Source organism: Python bivittatus, unplaced genomic scaffold (genome assembly GCF_059951505.1).
Source record: "Python bivittatus isolate LINGU-HERP-01145 unplaced genomic scaffold, Pbiv_v1 ctg000700_np1212, whole genome shotgun sequence".
Taxonomy (NCBI): Eukaryota; Metazoa; Chordata; class Lepidosauria; order Squamata; family Pythonidae; genus Python; species Python bivittatus.
In genome coordinates, this window is record NW_028277098.1 from 57,673,579 (window position 1) to 57,691,458 (window position 17,880).

The window sequence follows — 17,880 nt, forward strand, 5'->3', positions numbered from 1 at the left end:
TTTTGACACGCCAAGCCCAAAAGGTTCGCCATCACTATCTAGAAGAACAGTCCATACCATTATTGACAAACCACTCTGCACATTAAATGTTTATTTTGTACCTACCTATAATTATATCATACTTAGAAACATTCTGTTGATGCTTATTCAGAATATATAAACTAGTGAAATGTTAATATAAGGATTACAATGAACTAACCATAGAGCATCACATGGTTCCTCTAATTCACCATGACAACCCAGATCTACCTTAAAACCATGACAAATAGAGCATCTATACAAACTGCAACATCCATGCAGCAACATGTGGTTTTAAATAAGGATGAACTATCACATCAAGTACACTATTTTTATTTCCAGACCTGGGAAACTAGGAAAATCTATATTTCCAAGAATATTTCTGGATTTCACATGGGAAAATAAAAGTAGTAGTAAATTCATTCCAGTACTTAATGTAAAAGGGGCCACCTGTTTAAAATAACAAAAGTTAAGTTGGGTGATAGTACCATGTGGAATTGGAAGGAATGGCAGTAAGCAATCTCATTCACCTTCTAATAAATTAGTGTTTGTGACCAGCCCATGGCTGCCATTTAAAGTAATATAGGTAGACCTTACTTAACGACTGCCCTATTTAGCGACCATTCAAAGTTACAATGGTGCTGAAAAAATAATTTTATGACCAGTCCTCGCATTTACAACTATCACAGCATCCCCGTGGTCACATGATCAAAATTTGGTGTTTCACAGCTGCTGAGCATTTGCAACTGTTGCAGCATCCCACAGTCATGTGATTGCCATTTGTGTGCTTCACAGCTGGCTTCCAACAATCAATGGAGAAGCTGGCAGTAAACACAAATCATGGTCATGTGATGTCTCGCTTAACAACCACAGGTGATTCACTTAACAACCACAGTGGAAGTGAGGCAGTAAGTCAGTCGTGGTCATGTGATGTTTCACTTAATATGTCACTTAGCAATGAAGTTGCCAGTCCCAATTGTGGTCATTAAGCAAGGACTACCTGTATTCTCCAAAATTCCAAATGTTCCCCATCACACTGAAAGCTGAATTCCCCTTTCTTACCATTATTCAACACATAAGACTAGATGCTAGTATGCTTAAAACAGGTATCACTACTCACTATATCAGAAAACAATTCTCTCCAATGTGATAATTCATAAGTATCTACAGTGGATCCAGATATTAAAGGAAATTATTTTTACAACTTAGAACAATTACCACAATTTCCAGAAGCTATTTTCCAGAGCCATTTAATGAAAGAAAGAAAAGGAACATGTAATGGTTGAACCAACATTCACAGAGCAATGTGCATTATTCCACTCTACATTATTTAATGAACTGATCTATCTTTGTCCACAATAACGTGAGTATGTAACTGATAGCAGTGTAAAAAGGGTTCTGGCAAGAAGATAGGTCTGAAAAGAGAAAGTACCCCAGTTTCCCACTGAAATCTCTTACCTCCTTTTTTTCTGGATGTACATCATCTGCAATAAGAAAGGGGAAGGAGAAAATAACTATAAGGGAAGTGTGGATATGTTCTACACATTATTTCTTCTAACTGGGAATAAAGCATAAAACAAGAAAGAAAAAGAGCAACAACACAAGGAATGTGAACATCAGGAACAACTTTTGCTTCATCAGTCTACCTTCAAGGTACAATTCTAACAAGAGGCATGCCACACATAATACTAACATATGTGAAGCACTCAACTCATTAGAGATGTGACCTTCAATGTCAAATGACAGGAATATTGAAAAAAGTAGCTTTATGTAGGTAAAATCTCACCGATGTCTCCTGAGACCAACCTGGTGTCCTCCAGGAATGTTGGATTACAACTGCTTCACTTCCCTCAGCTAGCATAGCTTTTGATCATACTGGCCAGGATGATGAGAGCTATAGGATACCAGGTTGGGGATGACTGTATCTTTTCAGTGGAACAGACTAAAGCGAAGTCTATTTTGGTATCTCTTTTATGAAAGTTGACAGGCCCACTGAGAAGCTGCTATCAATTTCTGAGCACTCTGAGGCAGTTAAGAGTTGCAAGAGTCTGATTTAATGCAATAAAATGTTTCTTTGTGCTGTGGCTTTCAGATGCATTGAACACAAAAGTCAAAAGCAGAACAGTCTTCATATAATCTATTTACACATATTTGACCAAGCTGTAAAATTCTTCAATTAATTGACATTTTAGGCATACAACTAAGCAAAACATTCACTTTTTCCAAACTTGATAATATAAGGTCCTCTTAGAATGTCCAGGAACTCTGGGCTAAGCATTACTGAAAGCTATTGGAATTGCAAGGAAGAAACATTTTGCTTGCCCTAAAGGGGAAAACACAGTGCTTATAGAAGTAAGGGAAGCCAGTTTATTTTTATTTATGTAATATATCACTGAGCAATGTTTCCAGACTTCAGTCTTCCCAAAACAAGTTTATCACCCCTCTGCACGCCTCCATCCAGCCAGGTGTTCCTCCTTTGACAAAAACAAAGCACAAGCAGCAACAAATCAACCAGCCGTAATCCCCTCCCAGGTGTCCTGTGATCTGGGATGTAGTCCCAACATATCTGGAGAGAACAAGATTAGGGAATATTTTGTTAACCTCTATAGGGCTCAGTCTGTGGGTGATCTGAAAACGCTATGGGTGAAAAGCAAAAACACTTGTGGATTTAAGTAAAGGGCAACAGCTTTTTTCCCCCAAAAATGCAGAGGTTGGCAACATAACAAGTAACACAGAACCCCCATCTTACTTTTAAAAAATAAGTTTAATTACGTATTTTTGTGGCTGAGATCACAGGGATCTCCTGAGATTCAGTGTTCACAAAATGGGCATTTTTAATTTAAAATGATGGCACTCACTATCTGAAAAGACTGCTGACTTTAAAATTAAGCCAGTGATTGTTACAACAGAAGACTGTTGACTAAGAATTGATATTGAGACTTTTATTTTTTCAAGGAAAATATTCTTGCATATCCCATTATTGACATAAAATCTAGAGCAGTGTTTCTGAACCTCACCAACTTTAAGATGTATAATCTTCAACTCCCAGAATTCCCCAGCCAACATGCTGGTCTAGAGACTTAGTTCTTCTGGTTTAATTGAGTCCACTCACCACTGCCATGACGACTCCAGCAATGGTGATCAGGAAAAACGGCACTAGAACATAACCCACCAGGGAGTCATTGGTTGGCCCAGCAGAGGTGGGCATGGTGGTATTACTCATGGCATAGAAAACTTGCTTGAGCAGATCGAAGAAGCAGCTCCTGTCATCATTGGGAAGTCCACCTCACAATGATAAAAACAGTTTAAGATTAAAACACATTCTTAAAGTTGCCATAAGCCACTTTTTTCCTCCTCCCCAACCCACTACCATGCAAACGATTCACATAAGACAGTCACAAGCATATCACATGCTATTCCTCATACTAGAGTCAATACTACACTGAATGAAATCCTTTAAAATATTTAGCCTTGAGACATGAACCACAGCTAAATGAAGCTGAGAAAAAGGGTTAATGGATAAGAAAAATAAACCATTCCAAGACAAAAGAGAGTGACAAGACAGAAGAGTAGAGCAATGGAAATAATGCTGGTATTTTGGTCTAGCTAGTACAGCTGACCCCTAAAATACTCCTGAAGAAGCCCTTTCATCCATTTCTCCTTCTAGATATTTCCCATAATGGGGAAAAGCAGAACTGTGCAACCCCCATCCCCCAGAACATTCTACCAGCAACAGCAAGTTCATGTCTCCATGCTATTAATACATTCACCTACCAATCCAAATAGGAAAGCTTGTTTTGGTCTAAAGGTAATAAGCCTGTAGCCCTCCAGATGTTGATGAATTATCTCTCAACAAACCTACCCTGAATGGCCAATGGAACAATGCTGGAGAACTGTAAGTCAGCAACATCTGGAAGACCACAGGCTTTCCACCACTTTAGACAAGCACAAAGTTAGAACCAAGCAAAGCAATCTGAGTTATTCAAATAGATACAATATGTTTTTCTGTATGGAGCTAGAGACTCCCAAACAACAAGAGCCACACCCCCACCACTTCCCTGGAGTCACAGTTGGTGCCACACTCGAAACCTGGTAGGGCACATTTCTGAGAGAGTAATATCCCCCTCCACACCCAACCTGGTTCCAGTAATGCACACCAGGTCAGCCCTCTCATCCATGGTCGAATCTTAAGGAATTTAAAACTGGATAAGGAAAGAAAGGATAGACTGGAAAGGCTGATTTCAAAAAGTGTGTTTTTACTGCATGCATGCTCATGAGTATATTATTATTGTTGTTGGTTGCACAGACAGATGTTTAGACTGGGTTTGGCATTTTTATCCACCTATCGAGTCCTTTCCAAGGATCTGGGATAGGCAGATGTTGTTTGATGGTGTTAGAGGTATAGCCACAGGATATAAGCTGTTCCACGTAAAGCTGCCTTTTGCAATTAACTAATGATGATTTTGTTGTTATTTTATCCCACCTGTTTATATATAACTCAAGGCAACAAACATAACTAATACTCCTGCCTCCTATTTTCTCCACAACATCCTTTTGCCCCATCCATGTCTTAGGCAAATCATTTACCAAGCATTTTCATCCATCCTAAATAGCTAGGATGTGTGAAATTTGTGATGTATTCTTCAAATATATTCATCAATAAATCTGAACTAACAATACTACTATAGCAAATTTTTCTTTCTCATCACATCCGGCTATTTTTACATTGGAAAAATTAATTAGAGAGGGGAAGTGATATCACTCATATACAATCTTTATATGATTTAATCAGGCTTATACAGTATACATGGACTTGCAGTAGGTGGCTTAAATGCTGTGTGTTCCATAAGTTAGTGACTATTTAGACGTAATGAAACATGTCACTCTAAGCATCTAAATAACTGGACAGCTTTTTATGCATCTTCCTTCAACAGCACATGTGCCATGCACTGCAATAATACAGAGCATAATGCAATTTACTGGGGCTATATTAAAACTTGCAGCATCAACCAGCTCTTTATTCACACCTTTCATGTGACAAAGGCCATGTTACCCAGGGTTTGGGGGTAGCTGAAGCCAAGCACATTCAGAGGGCACAAAATATGGGGCAGTTGCCCTAGGTGAAGCTACATTTTTTACCACTCTGAGCCATTTGAGGGTAAAAGTAAGGAGAAAAATACATCAGGTACTATGCAGCACTGAAAAACTCCACTGCAGCTATTGCAAAGAAATCTGCTTATAAAATGCCAGAGCAAAGCATACTTTTCTTATATCTACAGGTCAAAAATAAGACAGAATGCAGTATTTGGCTTGAACTAACAGAAAGTGAAGAAAGGACTACAGAAACTAATGAACTCAATGCCTATGAGAATACAACTATAATTCAGTTGTTGTTGTTGTTGTTCAGTCATTAAGTCGTGTCTGGTTCTTCGTGACCCCATGAACCATATCATGCCAGGCTTTCCTATCCTTCACTGCCTCCCTGGGTTTGCTCAGTTTCATGCTCATTGCTTCAGTGTTGCTATCTAACCATCTCATCCTCTGCTGTCCCCTTCTCCTTTTGCCTTCAATCTTTCCCAGCATCAGGGTCTTTTCCAAAGAGTCCTCTCTTCGCATTAGGTGACCAAAGTATCTGAGCTTGAGCTTCATCATCAATCCTTCCAATAAGCAGTCAAGGTTGATTTCCTTTAAGATTGACTGGTTTGACCCCCTAGCAGGCCAGGGAACTCTTAAGAGTCTTCTCCAGCACCACAGTTCAAAGGCATCAATTCTTCGGCGCTCAGCCTTCTTTATGGACCAGCTCTCACAGCCATACATTACTACGGGGAAAACCACAGCTTTCATTATGCAGATCTTTATCGGCAAGGTGATGTCTCTGCTTTTTAATATGCTGTCTAGGTTTGCCATAGCTTTCCTCCCAAGGAGCAAGTGTCTTTTAATTTCATGGCTGCAGTCTCCGTCTGCAGTGATCTTGGAGCCCAAATAAATGAAGTCTGTTACTGCTTCCATTTCTACCCCTTCTATTTGCCAGGAATTAATGGGTCCAGATGCCATGATCTTAGTTTTTTTAATGTTGAGTTTCAAGCCAGCTTTCGCACTCTCCTCTTTCACCCTCATCAAGAGGCTCTTGAGTTCTTCTTCACTTTCTGCCATTAGGGTGGTATCGTCTGCATATCTGAGGTTGTTGATGTTTCTCCCTGCAATCTTAATTCCAGCTTGTGATTCTTCCAGCTGGCATTTCTCATGATGTACTCTGCATAAAAGTTAAATAAGCAGGGTGACAGTATACAGCCTTGTGGTACTCCTTTCCCCATTTTGAACCAATCAGTTGTTCCATGACCAGTTCTAACTGTTGCTTCTTGGCAGGCATACAGATTTCTCAGGAGACAGGTAAGGTGGTCTGATACCCCCATCTCTTTAAGAATTTGCCAGAGTGTGTTGTGATCCACACAATCGAAGGCTTTTGCATAGTCAATGAAGCAGAAGTAGATGTTTTTCTGGAGCTCTCGTGCTTTCTCCATGATCCAGCGAATGTTGGCAATTTGATCTCTAGTTCCTCTGCCTCTTCAAAACCCAGCTTGTACATCTGGTAGTTCTCGGTTCATATACTGCTGAAGCCTAGCTTGTAGGATTTTGAGCATAACCTTGCTAGCATGTGAAATGAGTGCAATTGTGCGATAGTTTGAGCATTCTTTGGCATTGCCCTTCTTTAGAATTGGAACGTAAACAGACCTTTTCCAATCCCGTGGCCACTGTTGCATTTTCCAAACTTGCTGGCATACTGAGTGCAGCACTTTAACAGCATCGTCTTTTAGTATTTTAAATAACTCAGCTGGAATACTGTCATCTCCGCTAGCTTTGTTGTTAGTAATGCTTCCTAAGGCTCACTTGACTTCACTCTCTAGGATGTCCAGCTCAAGGTCAGTGACCACACCAGCATGGACATTAGGGACATTAAGATCTTTCTTGTATAGTTCATCTGTGTATTCTTGCCACCTCTTCTTAATCTCTTCTGCTTCTGTTAGGTCCCTGCCTTTTTTGTTCTTTATCATGCCCATCTTTGCACTAAACGCTCCCTTGATATCTCCAATTTTCTTGAAGAGATCTCTAGTCTTCCCCATTCTATTGTTTTCCTCCATTTCTTGGCATTGTTCATTTAAGAAGGCCTTCTTATCTCTCCTTGCTATTCTCTGGAAATCTGCATTCGGTTGGTTATATCTTTCCCTTTCACCCTTGCTTTTCACATTCCTTCTTTCCACAGCTATTTGTAAAGCCTCATCAGACAGCCATTTTGCTTTCTTGCATTTCTTTTTCTTTGGGATGGTTTCAGTTGCTGCCTCCTGTACAATGTTACGGACCTCCGTCCATAGTTCTTCAGGCACTCTGTCTACCAAATCTAATCCCCTAAATCTATTCATCACCTTCACTGTGTACTCACAAGGAATATGATCTAAGTCATACCTGAGTGGTCTAGTGGTTTTCCCTACATTCTTCAATTTAAGCCTAAATTTTGCAGTAAGAAGCTCATGATCTGAGCCACAGTCAGCTCCTGGTCTTGTTTTTGCTATCCGTATAGAGCTTCTCCATCTTTGACTGCAAAGTATATAATCAATCTGGTTTCGGTATTGACCATCTGGTGATGTCCATGTGTAGAGTTGTCTCTTGTGTTGTTGGAAAAGAGTGTTTGCTATGACCAGCTTGTTCTCTTGACAGAACTCTATTAGCCTTTGCCCTGCTTCATTTTGTACTCCAAGGCCAAACTTGCCTGTTATTCCAATTATTCCTTGACTTCCTACTTTAGCATTCCAATCCCCTATGATGAAAAGGACATCTTTTTTTGGTGCTAGTTCTAGGTGTTGCAGGTCTTCGTAGAACCAGTCAACTTAGGCTTCTTCGGCATCAGTAGTTGGGGCATAGACTTGGATTACTGTGATCTTGAATGGTTTGTCTTGGATTCGCACTGAGATCATTCTGTCGTTTTTGAGGCTGTACCCCATTACTGCCTTTCCCACTCTCTTATTGACTATGAGTGCTACTCCATTTCTTCTAAGGGTTTCTTGCCCACAGTAGTAGATATAACAGTCACCTCAATTAAGTTCACCCATTCCCGTCCATTTTAATTCACTGATTCCCAAGATGTTGACGTTCAACCTTGTCATCTCATGTTTGACCACATCCAGCTTGCCTTGGTTCATAGAACTTACATTCCAGGTTCCTATACAATGTTGTTCTTTACAGCATCGGACCTTCTTTTCGCTTCCAGATACTTCCACAGCTGAACGTCCTTTCGGCTTTGGCCCAGCCGCTTCACTCTTTCTGGAGCTATTTGGAATTGTCCTCCGCTCTTCCCCAGTAGCATATTGGACACCTTCTAATCTGAGGGGCTCATCTTCCAGCATCCTATCTTTTAGCCTTTTGACATCGTCCATGGTGTTTTCTTGGCAAGAATAGTAGAGGGGGTTGCCATTTCCTTCTCCAGTGGACCACATTTTGTCAGAACTCTCTGTCATGACCTGTCCGTCTTGGGTGGCCCTGCACTGCATAGCTCATGGCTTCATTGAGTTACACAAGCCCCTTCGCCACGACAAGGCAGTGATCCATGAAGGGGTGTAATTCAGTACTGGAGAATAATTCACATCTTATTTAAAAAAAAAAAAAAGAAGCTGGGAACTAAGTGGAGGAATATATCTATGATATACATTTGTAGAAGAGAATTAACCTATTAAACAGAAAACATTTCTTTAGATACTTTCTGTGTCATCCCTTAAGGCCCAAACACATAGCAAAACATCACATTCTGAGCACATATGGATGACACATTCCCATTTATTCTGAAAGCCACAACAATTCAGAATTGCTGGCAAAGTGGAGATCTGAATGGGGCCTTTCATCCATTTCATCTGTCTGCAACCATGTTCACTGATAAAAGTATGGCTACCAGATCTAGGCTGCAAACATCCAGATGACAGCAAAGAGGCACAGAAAACCCTGACTCTTTACTGCCATCTAGTGGCTGCCTCAACCTTTGCAGTCCTGATCTAGCAGTCCTATTAAATAATAGTTTTAGTATACATTTGGCAAGCTATCCATATCATGAAGTAACTGTTAGCAGACTAACCACATAATTTCCTAGGTAAAGCTGCAAATTGGCTAAGCTGACCAGAAATTCTGGCAGCTAAAATCTCAAAATATTTGGAGGGTTCCACACTGAGGAAGTCTGCTCCATTAGACTGGTGGTCAGTACCCATCCATTACAATATACCTTTCATATAATGTACATAAATATAACTTCACTGAAAAATGTATGAGTGTGACAAAAGAAGTTTATTGTACATTTGAAAGCATATGATAGTCAGTAGACTTGGGTTTTGGAACATTTTGCACAAATACATAGTTGCAGGTTGGTTACTGAATACAATAATACTTTATGATGAAAATAAAGCATACATGCAAATAGATGAAATTCTTAGTACTGATGAGAGAGTAAACAAGGATGTGTGATATTGCCTTGGTTGTTTAACACAGTTATAAGCAATACTTGTGGTCACACAAATGTACATGTTTTTTCTATGGAGATCATGTGTATGGTTGGCTCCAGTGAACAATACTGTATGATGCAATGAGGGGTACAGAAGATTTTAAGACATACAGATGCTGACTGATAGGTATTTAGTGGTATGTGCTACAGTGTAAACAACGTCTCTGAAAGAAGTAAAACTAGATGGATATAAAAAGATGCTTCATTAAGTGGACATGAGAGTTGGGCATTTCAGGAGAAACATATAAGAAGCTGAATAGAGCAGGAATGGGGCACATAAGTGTGTAGGTAAAACAAAAAAGAGATTAGGTCAAGAAAGTATGGGTGGAGTGAGTGGCCAGCATGAAAGTGAGTGGCCAGTATGAAAGAGGTGGTTTGTACATACAAAAAGAATGAAGCAGGTAAACGAAGGAGAAGATTGAGAAAGTTATGATTGGGTGTAGTTGATATCTTGAAAACGAAGGTGAATGAAAAGGTGAGAAGTTTAAATAACAAAGACAAATGTATGAAGCAGCATATAGACATGGTGGAAGCAAAAATAGGACAGAAAGATTCCAAAAGGTGCAGTACATGGCACTGGTGTAATATACTTTTAACTATGTTTCTTTTTCTTACATCATGTCTTTAACTTCTTTTGCTTTTTATCTCACCCTCCTTTTCCTCACTTCAAATACAAAAGTTTACCCGCAAAGAAAAGAGCACCTCAGTATTTATATAAATATAACTACTAGATTTTGTTTTAACATAGTCATTGAAAAAAAAATCCTTTGACAATATTGATTTACTTATTCACCCCTAACTACTCTATTTTTACATTTTGCAACCCCACTGACCCTTCAGATGAGATTATTTCTCAAGAAATTGACCAAACGTTATATCCCATGATTCAACACCCTCCCATGGTTTCTATTAAGTAAAATAAGAAAGCCTAAAACCCTAAGAAAGGAAATCATGGAATCACCCCAGCGCAAGGTTATTTTAAAGAAAAACCTATGCATGACCACAACCATGAAAACCTGAAAGAAAAGAAAGAGGCTACCTTATTTGCAATTATATACCCAAAAGGCCTTGCCTCCAAAGAACTTGTTTTTTTAAATCAGAGTTAAACTACTCAGCTTGGTTCAGAAAAGCCCTACAGCAGTATGTCACAATCTTGGCAACTTTAAGGTGTATGGACTTCAACTCCCAGAATTCCCCATACTGGCTGGGGAATTCTGGGAGTTGAAGTCCACACATCTTCAAATTGCCAAGGTTGAGAAACACTGCCCTAGAGCCAGTAGCCAGCCTTCTACCCGGCCCCACTCAAACCGATCTCGACAAAGAGAAGAAGCCTCCTCTGAACCGAACAGAGACGGCAGGGAATTTGGAAGAAGGCCTACGTAGTTCAGCGGAGTCTACCTCCGAGTAAACAGAGCCTGCATCCATGCAAATCACAGAACAGCGTCCTCTGGCCAACTTAAGTAAGAATTCAAGGCCGGCCCGTCTTATCCACCTGGTCCCCGAGCCCAGACTTAACTCCTCTCCCCCTTCTCCTGTCCCAGTAACGGCAGAGCTCACCTTTTCGGCACTCTCAGGTTATAACAGCAGCTCCGTGTAAAAAGGCACCTCCGCCAGATTCATCTTCTTCCCGGAAGTCTCGCCTCGAACTGGGGGTGGAGAGAACACACGAGAAAATCAGTGCGTTTCCACCTCCCAGCCATTTCCCCGGAGACTCGCTCACTTCTCCATTTGCTTTCATTGGGGCGGTCCCAATTCTTACCCCCCGCTTCCTCTTCTCACCCCCTCCTCTCCCCGCTTGGTAGCTGCAAACAAACACACGCGCCCTCTCCATACCTGCACCTCCAGCAGTTCACGCCCCTTCAAACACCGGCAGGAAAAGCCAAGAGGCGCGTGATAGAGACCGCACATTAGAGGGGAAGAGCAGCGACCAATCCCCAACCAAGGCTCGGCCAGGTAACGCACGATTGGCTGTCGGGGGCAGCAGAGGGCAGTCTCTCCCTATATAAGCCCAGAGAAAGCCAGTGACGAGAGTGTGTCCGTGTCATCGGACGTTGGCGTAACAGAGGATTGCCTCTGCGTCGTACCCGGTTCTCATTTGCTACTCAGTCTGGGGGCGATCTTATCTGAATTGGAATGCGAAAAGCTCCGAAAGTGTACTTTGAAACTGATTTCTAAAAACGGGCTACAGAAAAGCAAATACAAAGTTCCAGTACAAAGTCTGGCCTGGCTGTGACTCATCAGTATAAATATTTTGCAGTTTTGACAGTTGTGTAAGACTGCCCACCGTCGAATGTAATGGTCAGAGGTAATTTAGGGAAAACAAATCCTAAGAATTAGCTGAACAGAGACTGGAAATAAGGGGATCTGTCATATGATGCCTTTACATAACAATGACTCAATCTCACATGAACATTGCTTTTGGTTCTAGCCATTCCAATTTCTAAGGGGAAAAATTATCACAGAACTGGAAAAAATGGAGAACTCATTCAGAACTCTTCGGGGGTCAGAAGGGAGGAAGGAAAGAAGGTTTTGCCTCAATGAAAAAAGGCACAGAATGAAGTTTTTATAAAACTATATATGGCTTGGAAAAGGGGGAATATAATTTTTCCTCCCTCTTTCATAGGCAATTCAGACACCTGCCATGAAATTGATTAAGGCTAAGTTATGAACATATTCTTTCTACACCAAGAGGCAACTTGCTGTGGGACGTGCTGTTGGTCCAAAATTTGCAAGGCTTTTAGAAAGGTGTCGAACTCTGATGGGCACATTTATGAAGTTTAATTTCATAGCAAAAATGCATGGTTGAATGTCTATTAATTTGTAAGATGAATAAGGCCAATCACAAACAGGAGTCTTTTACTTCCTTGGAGAGTATTCAAGTACGTGGAAGTTGCTGTTTCTTTCTTTTTTATGAAAAAAGTTATACGGGTATTTTCAGAACAACCTGATTAGAAGCTGCCAGCTTTCAAGGTTTACAGAATGTTTATAGGTTGTAAATTTTTTCTCTTAAAGAAATAAGACATGGAGATTAAATATAAAGGTAATTTCATTAGTCCAAGACCAAATCAGATTAAGTTTTTCTACTGAAAACTGAGCATTTTAACCATGAATATGAAATACAAGCATTTTCTCCACGATTTGTCATGGCAGTCTTCATTTTTATCCCATTGGAGTTAAGGAAAGTCACAAGACCTCAAAGTTTGGCAAACTTTGAACTATATTGTTATAAAATAACATATATTATTCTAAATAATAGCTACAGTTTGGCAGACCACTAATTTCATGACTACTGATATAATCAGTGTCCATGTGTATTAGATTCAGATGAATCTTAAATATTTCAGATAGATTTTCAATGACTTCTTGAAAAGCAAAACTAGTTCAGAACATCTTTGCTCCTAATTTGGAGCTTCAAGGTGCTGCAGATCTTTGGAGAAGTGCTAGTGAGGGGGAGCAGCGAAGAGAATATTGGATTTCAGTGTGTCCATTCAGATGAGTGTTCTTTATGTCATATAAGCAAGAGTGGAATGTGCTATCTGGAATGGTGGTATCTTTCCCTAGCACAGATATTGAGAAGTGGCCTTAGCAACATATATAAGTGAAAAAGGCAGTATTTGCTACAGAGATAGATACTAGAATATTAACTACATATAATCCATCACTTAACCATGTATCATTATATTAATGCCAGTATATGCTTACTAATATATAATGCCAATCATTATACATGCATGTGTGAAAGATGGAGTATATAAGACCACTCAAAACAGATTTAAAAAAAGACTTGTTCAGGAAGATCTCAGCTTATGTTGCATGTGATGAATGATGATTTTGATGAAGACACAACAATATATGGGAGATGTGGTTCCCACTCTCATAACAAAAGATGATTCCTGAAACATCAAGTGATGAGTCAATGGCAGTCTGGTGGAAAAGTACCAGGAGATATGAGAAAATTGCCAAGATGGGACTGGCCAAATTTTGATGAACTTGTTGGAAGATGTATAAATGCATGTGAACTATAGTTCTTTGGAGACATTACATCAAACAAGCTACCTTATACGTACCTGCTTTGGTTCTTCTGGAACTCCAAGATAGCCTGGCCAGCTAGACTTTGAGTTGGGTAGGTATGCACATGCTTTTAGTTTAGGAAGTGAACAACAACAACAAAGTAAGACTGCATTTGTTTCTATGTATTTGAGTTTCTGGAGTAAAAGAACAAGTCGCACAGGAAGTGCTGGCTGGCTCCCAGTGAGACATACATACAATTTAGGATGTTATAAGAACATGTCAGCTTTTTTAGAGTTACATCACTTCAGAAATGTATGAATTATTAAGATCATCAGTAAATTCCACATACATTTGCTCAGTCCATATAATAGTCAAGGAAAAACTGTTTTGCCCCCAGCTAAGCATTCCAAGGAAAAATGATTGCTTGAAAATGCATCAGAATTTGTTTTTAAAAAGTTTACAAGTACTATTGATTCATACATTTTTTTACAAGGGAAAGTGATTCCAGACAGGACAAAATATCACTCTAGAATGGGCCCTCCTATAGTCCTCAGAATGGAGGCAATTTATTGTTAAATAAGGTGAAACTATGATACTTTAAGGACCACTTTGTATGAATCAAACCCATTATATTCAGTCAAATGGAAGAGGCCCTGGATGGAGAATCTCTGCAATGGTATAGTCAGCTCATTCATAGGTAAAGTTCTGGTGACCAGGCTGATGATGATATATTTAATTCCAGCACTCCTTGTTTACATTATAAACTCCCATACTTACAATGAAATGGTGAAGGACTGAAAAATCTATCTAATAGTTTTAACGTGGTTCTAATAACCACACAATATGAAACAATTACTTTCAGAAAGTTCTGGAAGGCAATGGTTTTCTTTTTGCAAAGTCTGATTGTTTTTTATTTATGTATTTTTATTTATATATTATCAGCACAAATCAGTCCACTGCAAGGCCTCTTCTTCATTCACCACACTAGTCCAACATGGGTTAGCAGATAGACATGTTTCAACTTTCCAGGTCAGAGCTGCAAAACAGTGGTCCCAAGTCACCCAGCTGGCTTCTGTGCCTGAGGGAGGACTAGAACCTGCGTCTCCCCATTCCTAGTCTAGCACCTTAATCACTATATCACCCTGGCTCACGTGCACATGTATAAGAAGCAAAGAAAGGACAGGAAAGTCCCCAATGTTTTATTTTTCAATCCAGATGAAACAACACCTAATGCTGAATCTCTCAGGCAAAAAAACTTCAAAAGTTAATGCAAATTGAGTGCTTTTTAAACAGAAAAGCAGGGATTAAAGTATTTAAATAAATATACATTGACTGCATTCATGATATACTGAACACAACTAGCCAACCACATTCTAGCAGGTCCTTGTAGTTAGTCATTGTGTCTGGAAAGCCAGAAAATTGAATAAACGTGTCCTGTAAACATAGCTGTAGTATTCTATACAAGGTATAAGGGGGAACAAGAAAAGAACTAGGGCATCTACGCTGTCTGCACTAGCTACATGAATTTTGCTTCATTCCAGCCTTCCACATAGCTTAGCAGGTAATTTCATAACAACCACCAGCCTTGTTTTGCTTTCCCAAGGTTCGTAAGAATCCTATGCTAAATAAATAGAAAAACCCATATAAAAAGAATCTTGGGGCAAGGCCAGGTTAACTAATAATTTGAAAAAGCCAGCCTATTACTAGGCCGATAGGCTTATGAGAACCACCATGATCACGCCTCTTGCTCAGCTAAGCAGAAAGAGCTGCAAAACAGTGGTCCCAAGTCACCCAGCTGGCTTCTGTGCCTGAGGGAGGACTAGAACCTGCGTCTCCCCATTCCTAGTCTAGCACTTTAATCACTATATCACCCTGGCTCACGTGCACATGTATAAGAAGCAAAGAAAGGACAGGAAAGTCCCCAATGTTTTATTTTTCAATCCAGATGAAACAACACCTAATGCTGAATCTCTCAGGCAAAAAAACCTCAAAAGTTAATGCAAATTGAGTGCTTTTTAAACAGAAAAGCAGGGATTAAAGTATTTAAATAAATATACATTGACTGCATTCATGATATACTGAACACAACTAGCCAACCACATTCTAGCAGGTCCTTGTAGTTAGTCATTGTGTCTGGAAAGCCAGAAAATTGAATAAACGTGTCCTGTAAACATAGCTGTAGTATTCTATACAAGGTATAAGGGGGAACAAGAAAAGAACTAGGGCATCTACGCTGTCTGCACTAGCTACATGAATTTTGCTTCATTCCAGCCTTCCACATAGCTTAGCAGGTAATTTCATAACAACCACCAGCCTTGTTTTGCTTTCCCAAGGTTCGTAAGAATCCTATGCTAAATAAATAGAAAAACCCATATAAAAAGAATCTTGGGGCAAGGCCAGGTTAACTAATAATTTGAAAAAGCCAGCCTATTACTAGGCCGATAGGCTTATGAGAACCACCATGATCACGCCTCTTGCTCAGCTAAGCAGAAAGAGCACACCATCGCATTGCTAAGACAACTGGCCAGGCCAGTCCTTCTGAACACTGCCACAAATATCATCACACTCTATTAAGGACAATTCCTCAGTGTCATGGAAGATGCACAAACACTGAGCAGCTCACTTCCTCAATAACCACGCTTGCAGGTTTTTCTGTATTCTTCCCCAGCAGGACTAGCATGAATGTAGAGCTGAAAAAGTGCTCTTCTCACAGCAGCACTAACATGCCACTGTGGGAGCCAGCATAAAAGCATTCCAGCTCAAAGAAGAGCCAGCTGCTTATTGACCCTTTATTTGGCTTCAGGAACAAGGCAGAACTGGGGTTCTGTTTGCACTGAGAGCCCTCGGGAGGAGAGAGGCAAAGTGGGGATCTCTCTTCTGCTGCCAGTTAATGGTCTTCTGCTGCCACCTCTTCAATCCCACAGAGAACTCCTCTATCTCCCTACCAGTGCCAATGGCAAGAAAAGAAGGGAGAAGAGACCCATTTCCCCTTTCACCTTGGGTGGCAGATAAAGCAGGGGAGAAATAATGGAGGGGGGGGAGAGGAGAGGATTGCAGAGCTACATCACCCAACCTCCTTTTCCAGAGAGGAAAAGGAAGCATCAGACATAGCTCAGTAGCCTGCACTTCCCCTTGCCCCCATAGAATAGGTTGCAGAGCCACGACTGCTGGCTTCCCTTCTCATGGGGAATAGGGGAGGGGGTGGTACAACTACCTGCCTCCCCCCAGCTCCAATGCAGCACCTAAGACTGCTGGAGATACGTTTAAAAGATTGCCTCTGCATCCTCCTCGCTAAGGTGCAAAGGACTAGGCAGCTGAACCTCAGGGCTCCATAGCCAGCACTCCTGTGGTAAAGCTGTGAGAAGTGTAGTAGCGGAAAGTGGCTCTTCGTGTTTTGTGTAGTGGGGGGAGAGGATAACTGGCAGTAAAAAGACCTGCTTCCTCTTCTCTTTCAGCTTGGGGTTGGCAAGAGAAGTGGGAGTTTTGCTCTTTGGCACAGTGTGAGAGCCCTGATTTTTCCACTGCTAAAAGGTGAATGGACTTAAAAATCAGACTGAGGAGGGGGCATGCTCTGCATTAGCCTCAGATGGCCAGCAGCAGTAGGCTCCCAGCTTGGAATAATTTGCAAAAGGTTGTTTAGCGCAGCTTGCGCCAGCAGAAGCTGAAACCACCACTTTTGAAATGGAGCAAGAAAAAAGAGGTAGAGGTTGCCTTCGGAGGGAGCTGAGGCTGGTTGAAAAAGACATTGAGTATTCATGTCACGTCTTCGGTTAGTGGGATGTCCTCATGCTGGAAACAAGATGTAGGGATGACATGCTGGCTAGTTCAACAGTAGTGATTCATAGTACTTTACAGTATACTCTCTGCTAGCCATCGCTGTACCAATCAGTGATAAACACAGGCTTTCCATTGTGATATAAATTTTTTTTTTTTTTTTAAAAAGGTGAGCACTGCACCTCATTTAAAGTCCACCCCCCCCCCAGTCCCCACATGTCACATCTTGGCTGGAAAATCAGTCTTCAATCCCATGTGCAGCTTGGAAAGTAACTCATTCAGGTGTCAGTCCAGACAGAAGCATTCAATAGGTCAATGGTCTTAATGTGAAAACTGCACTATAAAGCTCCAACTGGATCATTGTTTACTTCTCATGCATGCGATGTGTTGAATTTACCTTCTTGTTCCATCTTGAAGTAATGGGGATAGTAATTTCCCTGCACTATTCCTAGCCCCAAATTGCTTCCTTCAGCAATCGAGCCAAAAGGTGGAGTTGGAAACGGGTGCTAAAGCACAACATTGTATTTTAAAGAGGACAG

The 17,880-nt window shown here is 40.6% G+C and overlaps 1 protein-coding gene across 3 annotated transcripts in view; it reads right to left on the reverse strand.

Annotated features, from left to right (window-relative positions):
- SMIM29 (small integral membrane protein 29) overlaps positions 1–17,520 on the reverse strand; it is a 31,629-nt gene extending 14,109 nt beyond the window's left edge. Inside the window, exons 1-4 of one of the 3 annotated variants that reach the window (XM_025174415.2) lie at positions 11,390–17,520; positions 11,114–11,202; positions 3,131–3,303; positions 1,477–1,502 (exon numbers count right to left, since the gene is read on the reverse strand). In XM_025174415.2, the coding sequence (XP_025030183.1) occupies positions 1,477–1,502; positions 3,131–3,241 (137 nt within the window). In that variant the 5' untranslated portion in view covers positions 3,242–3,303; positions 11,114–11,202; positions 11,390–17,520. Of the gene's footprint in view, positions 1–1,476; positions 1,503–3,130; positions 3,304–11,113; positions 11,325–11,389 lie in introns of those variants that run through there. The other 2 variants (XM_007440255.4, XM_088154179.1) reach the window with 2 other exon arrangements.
- Positions 17,521–17,880: the final 360 nt, after the last annotated feature.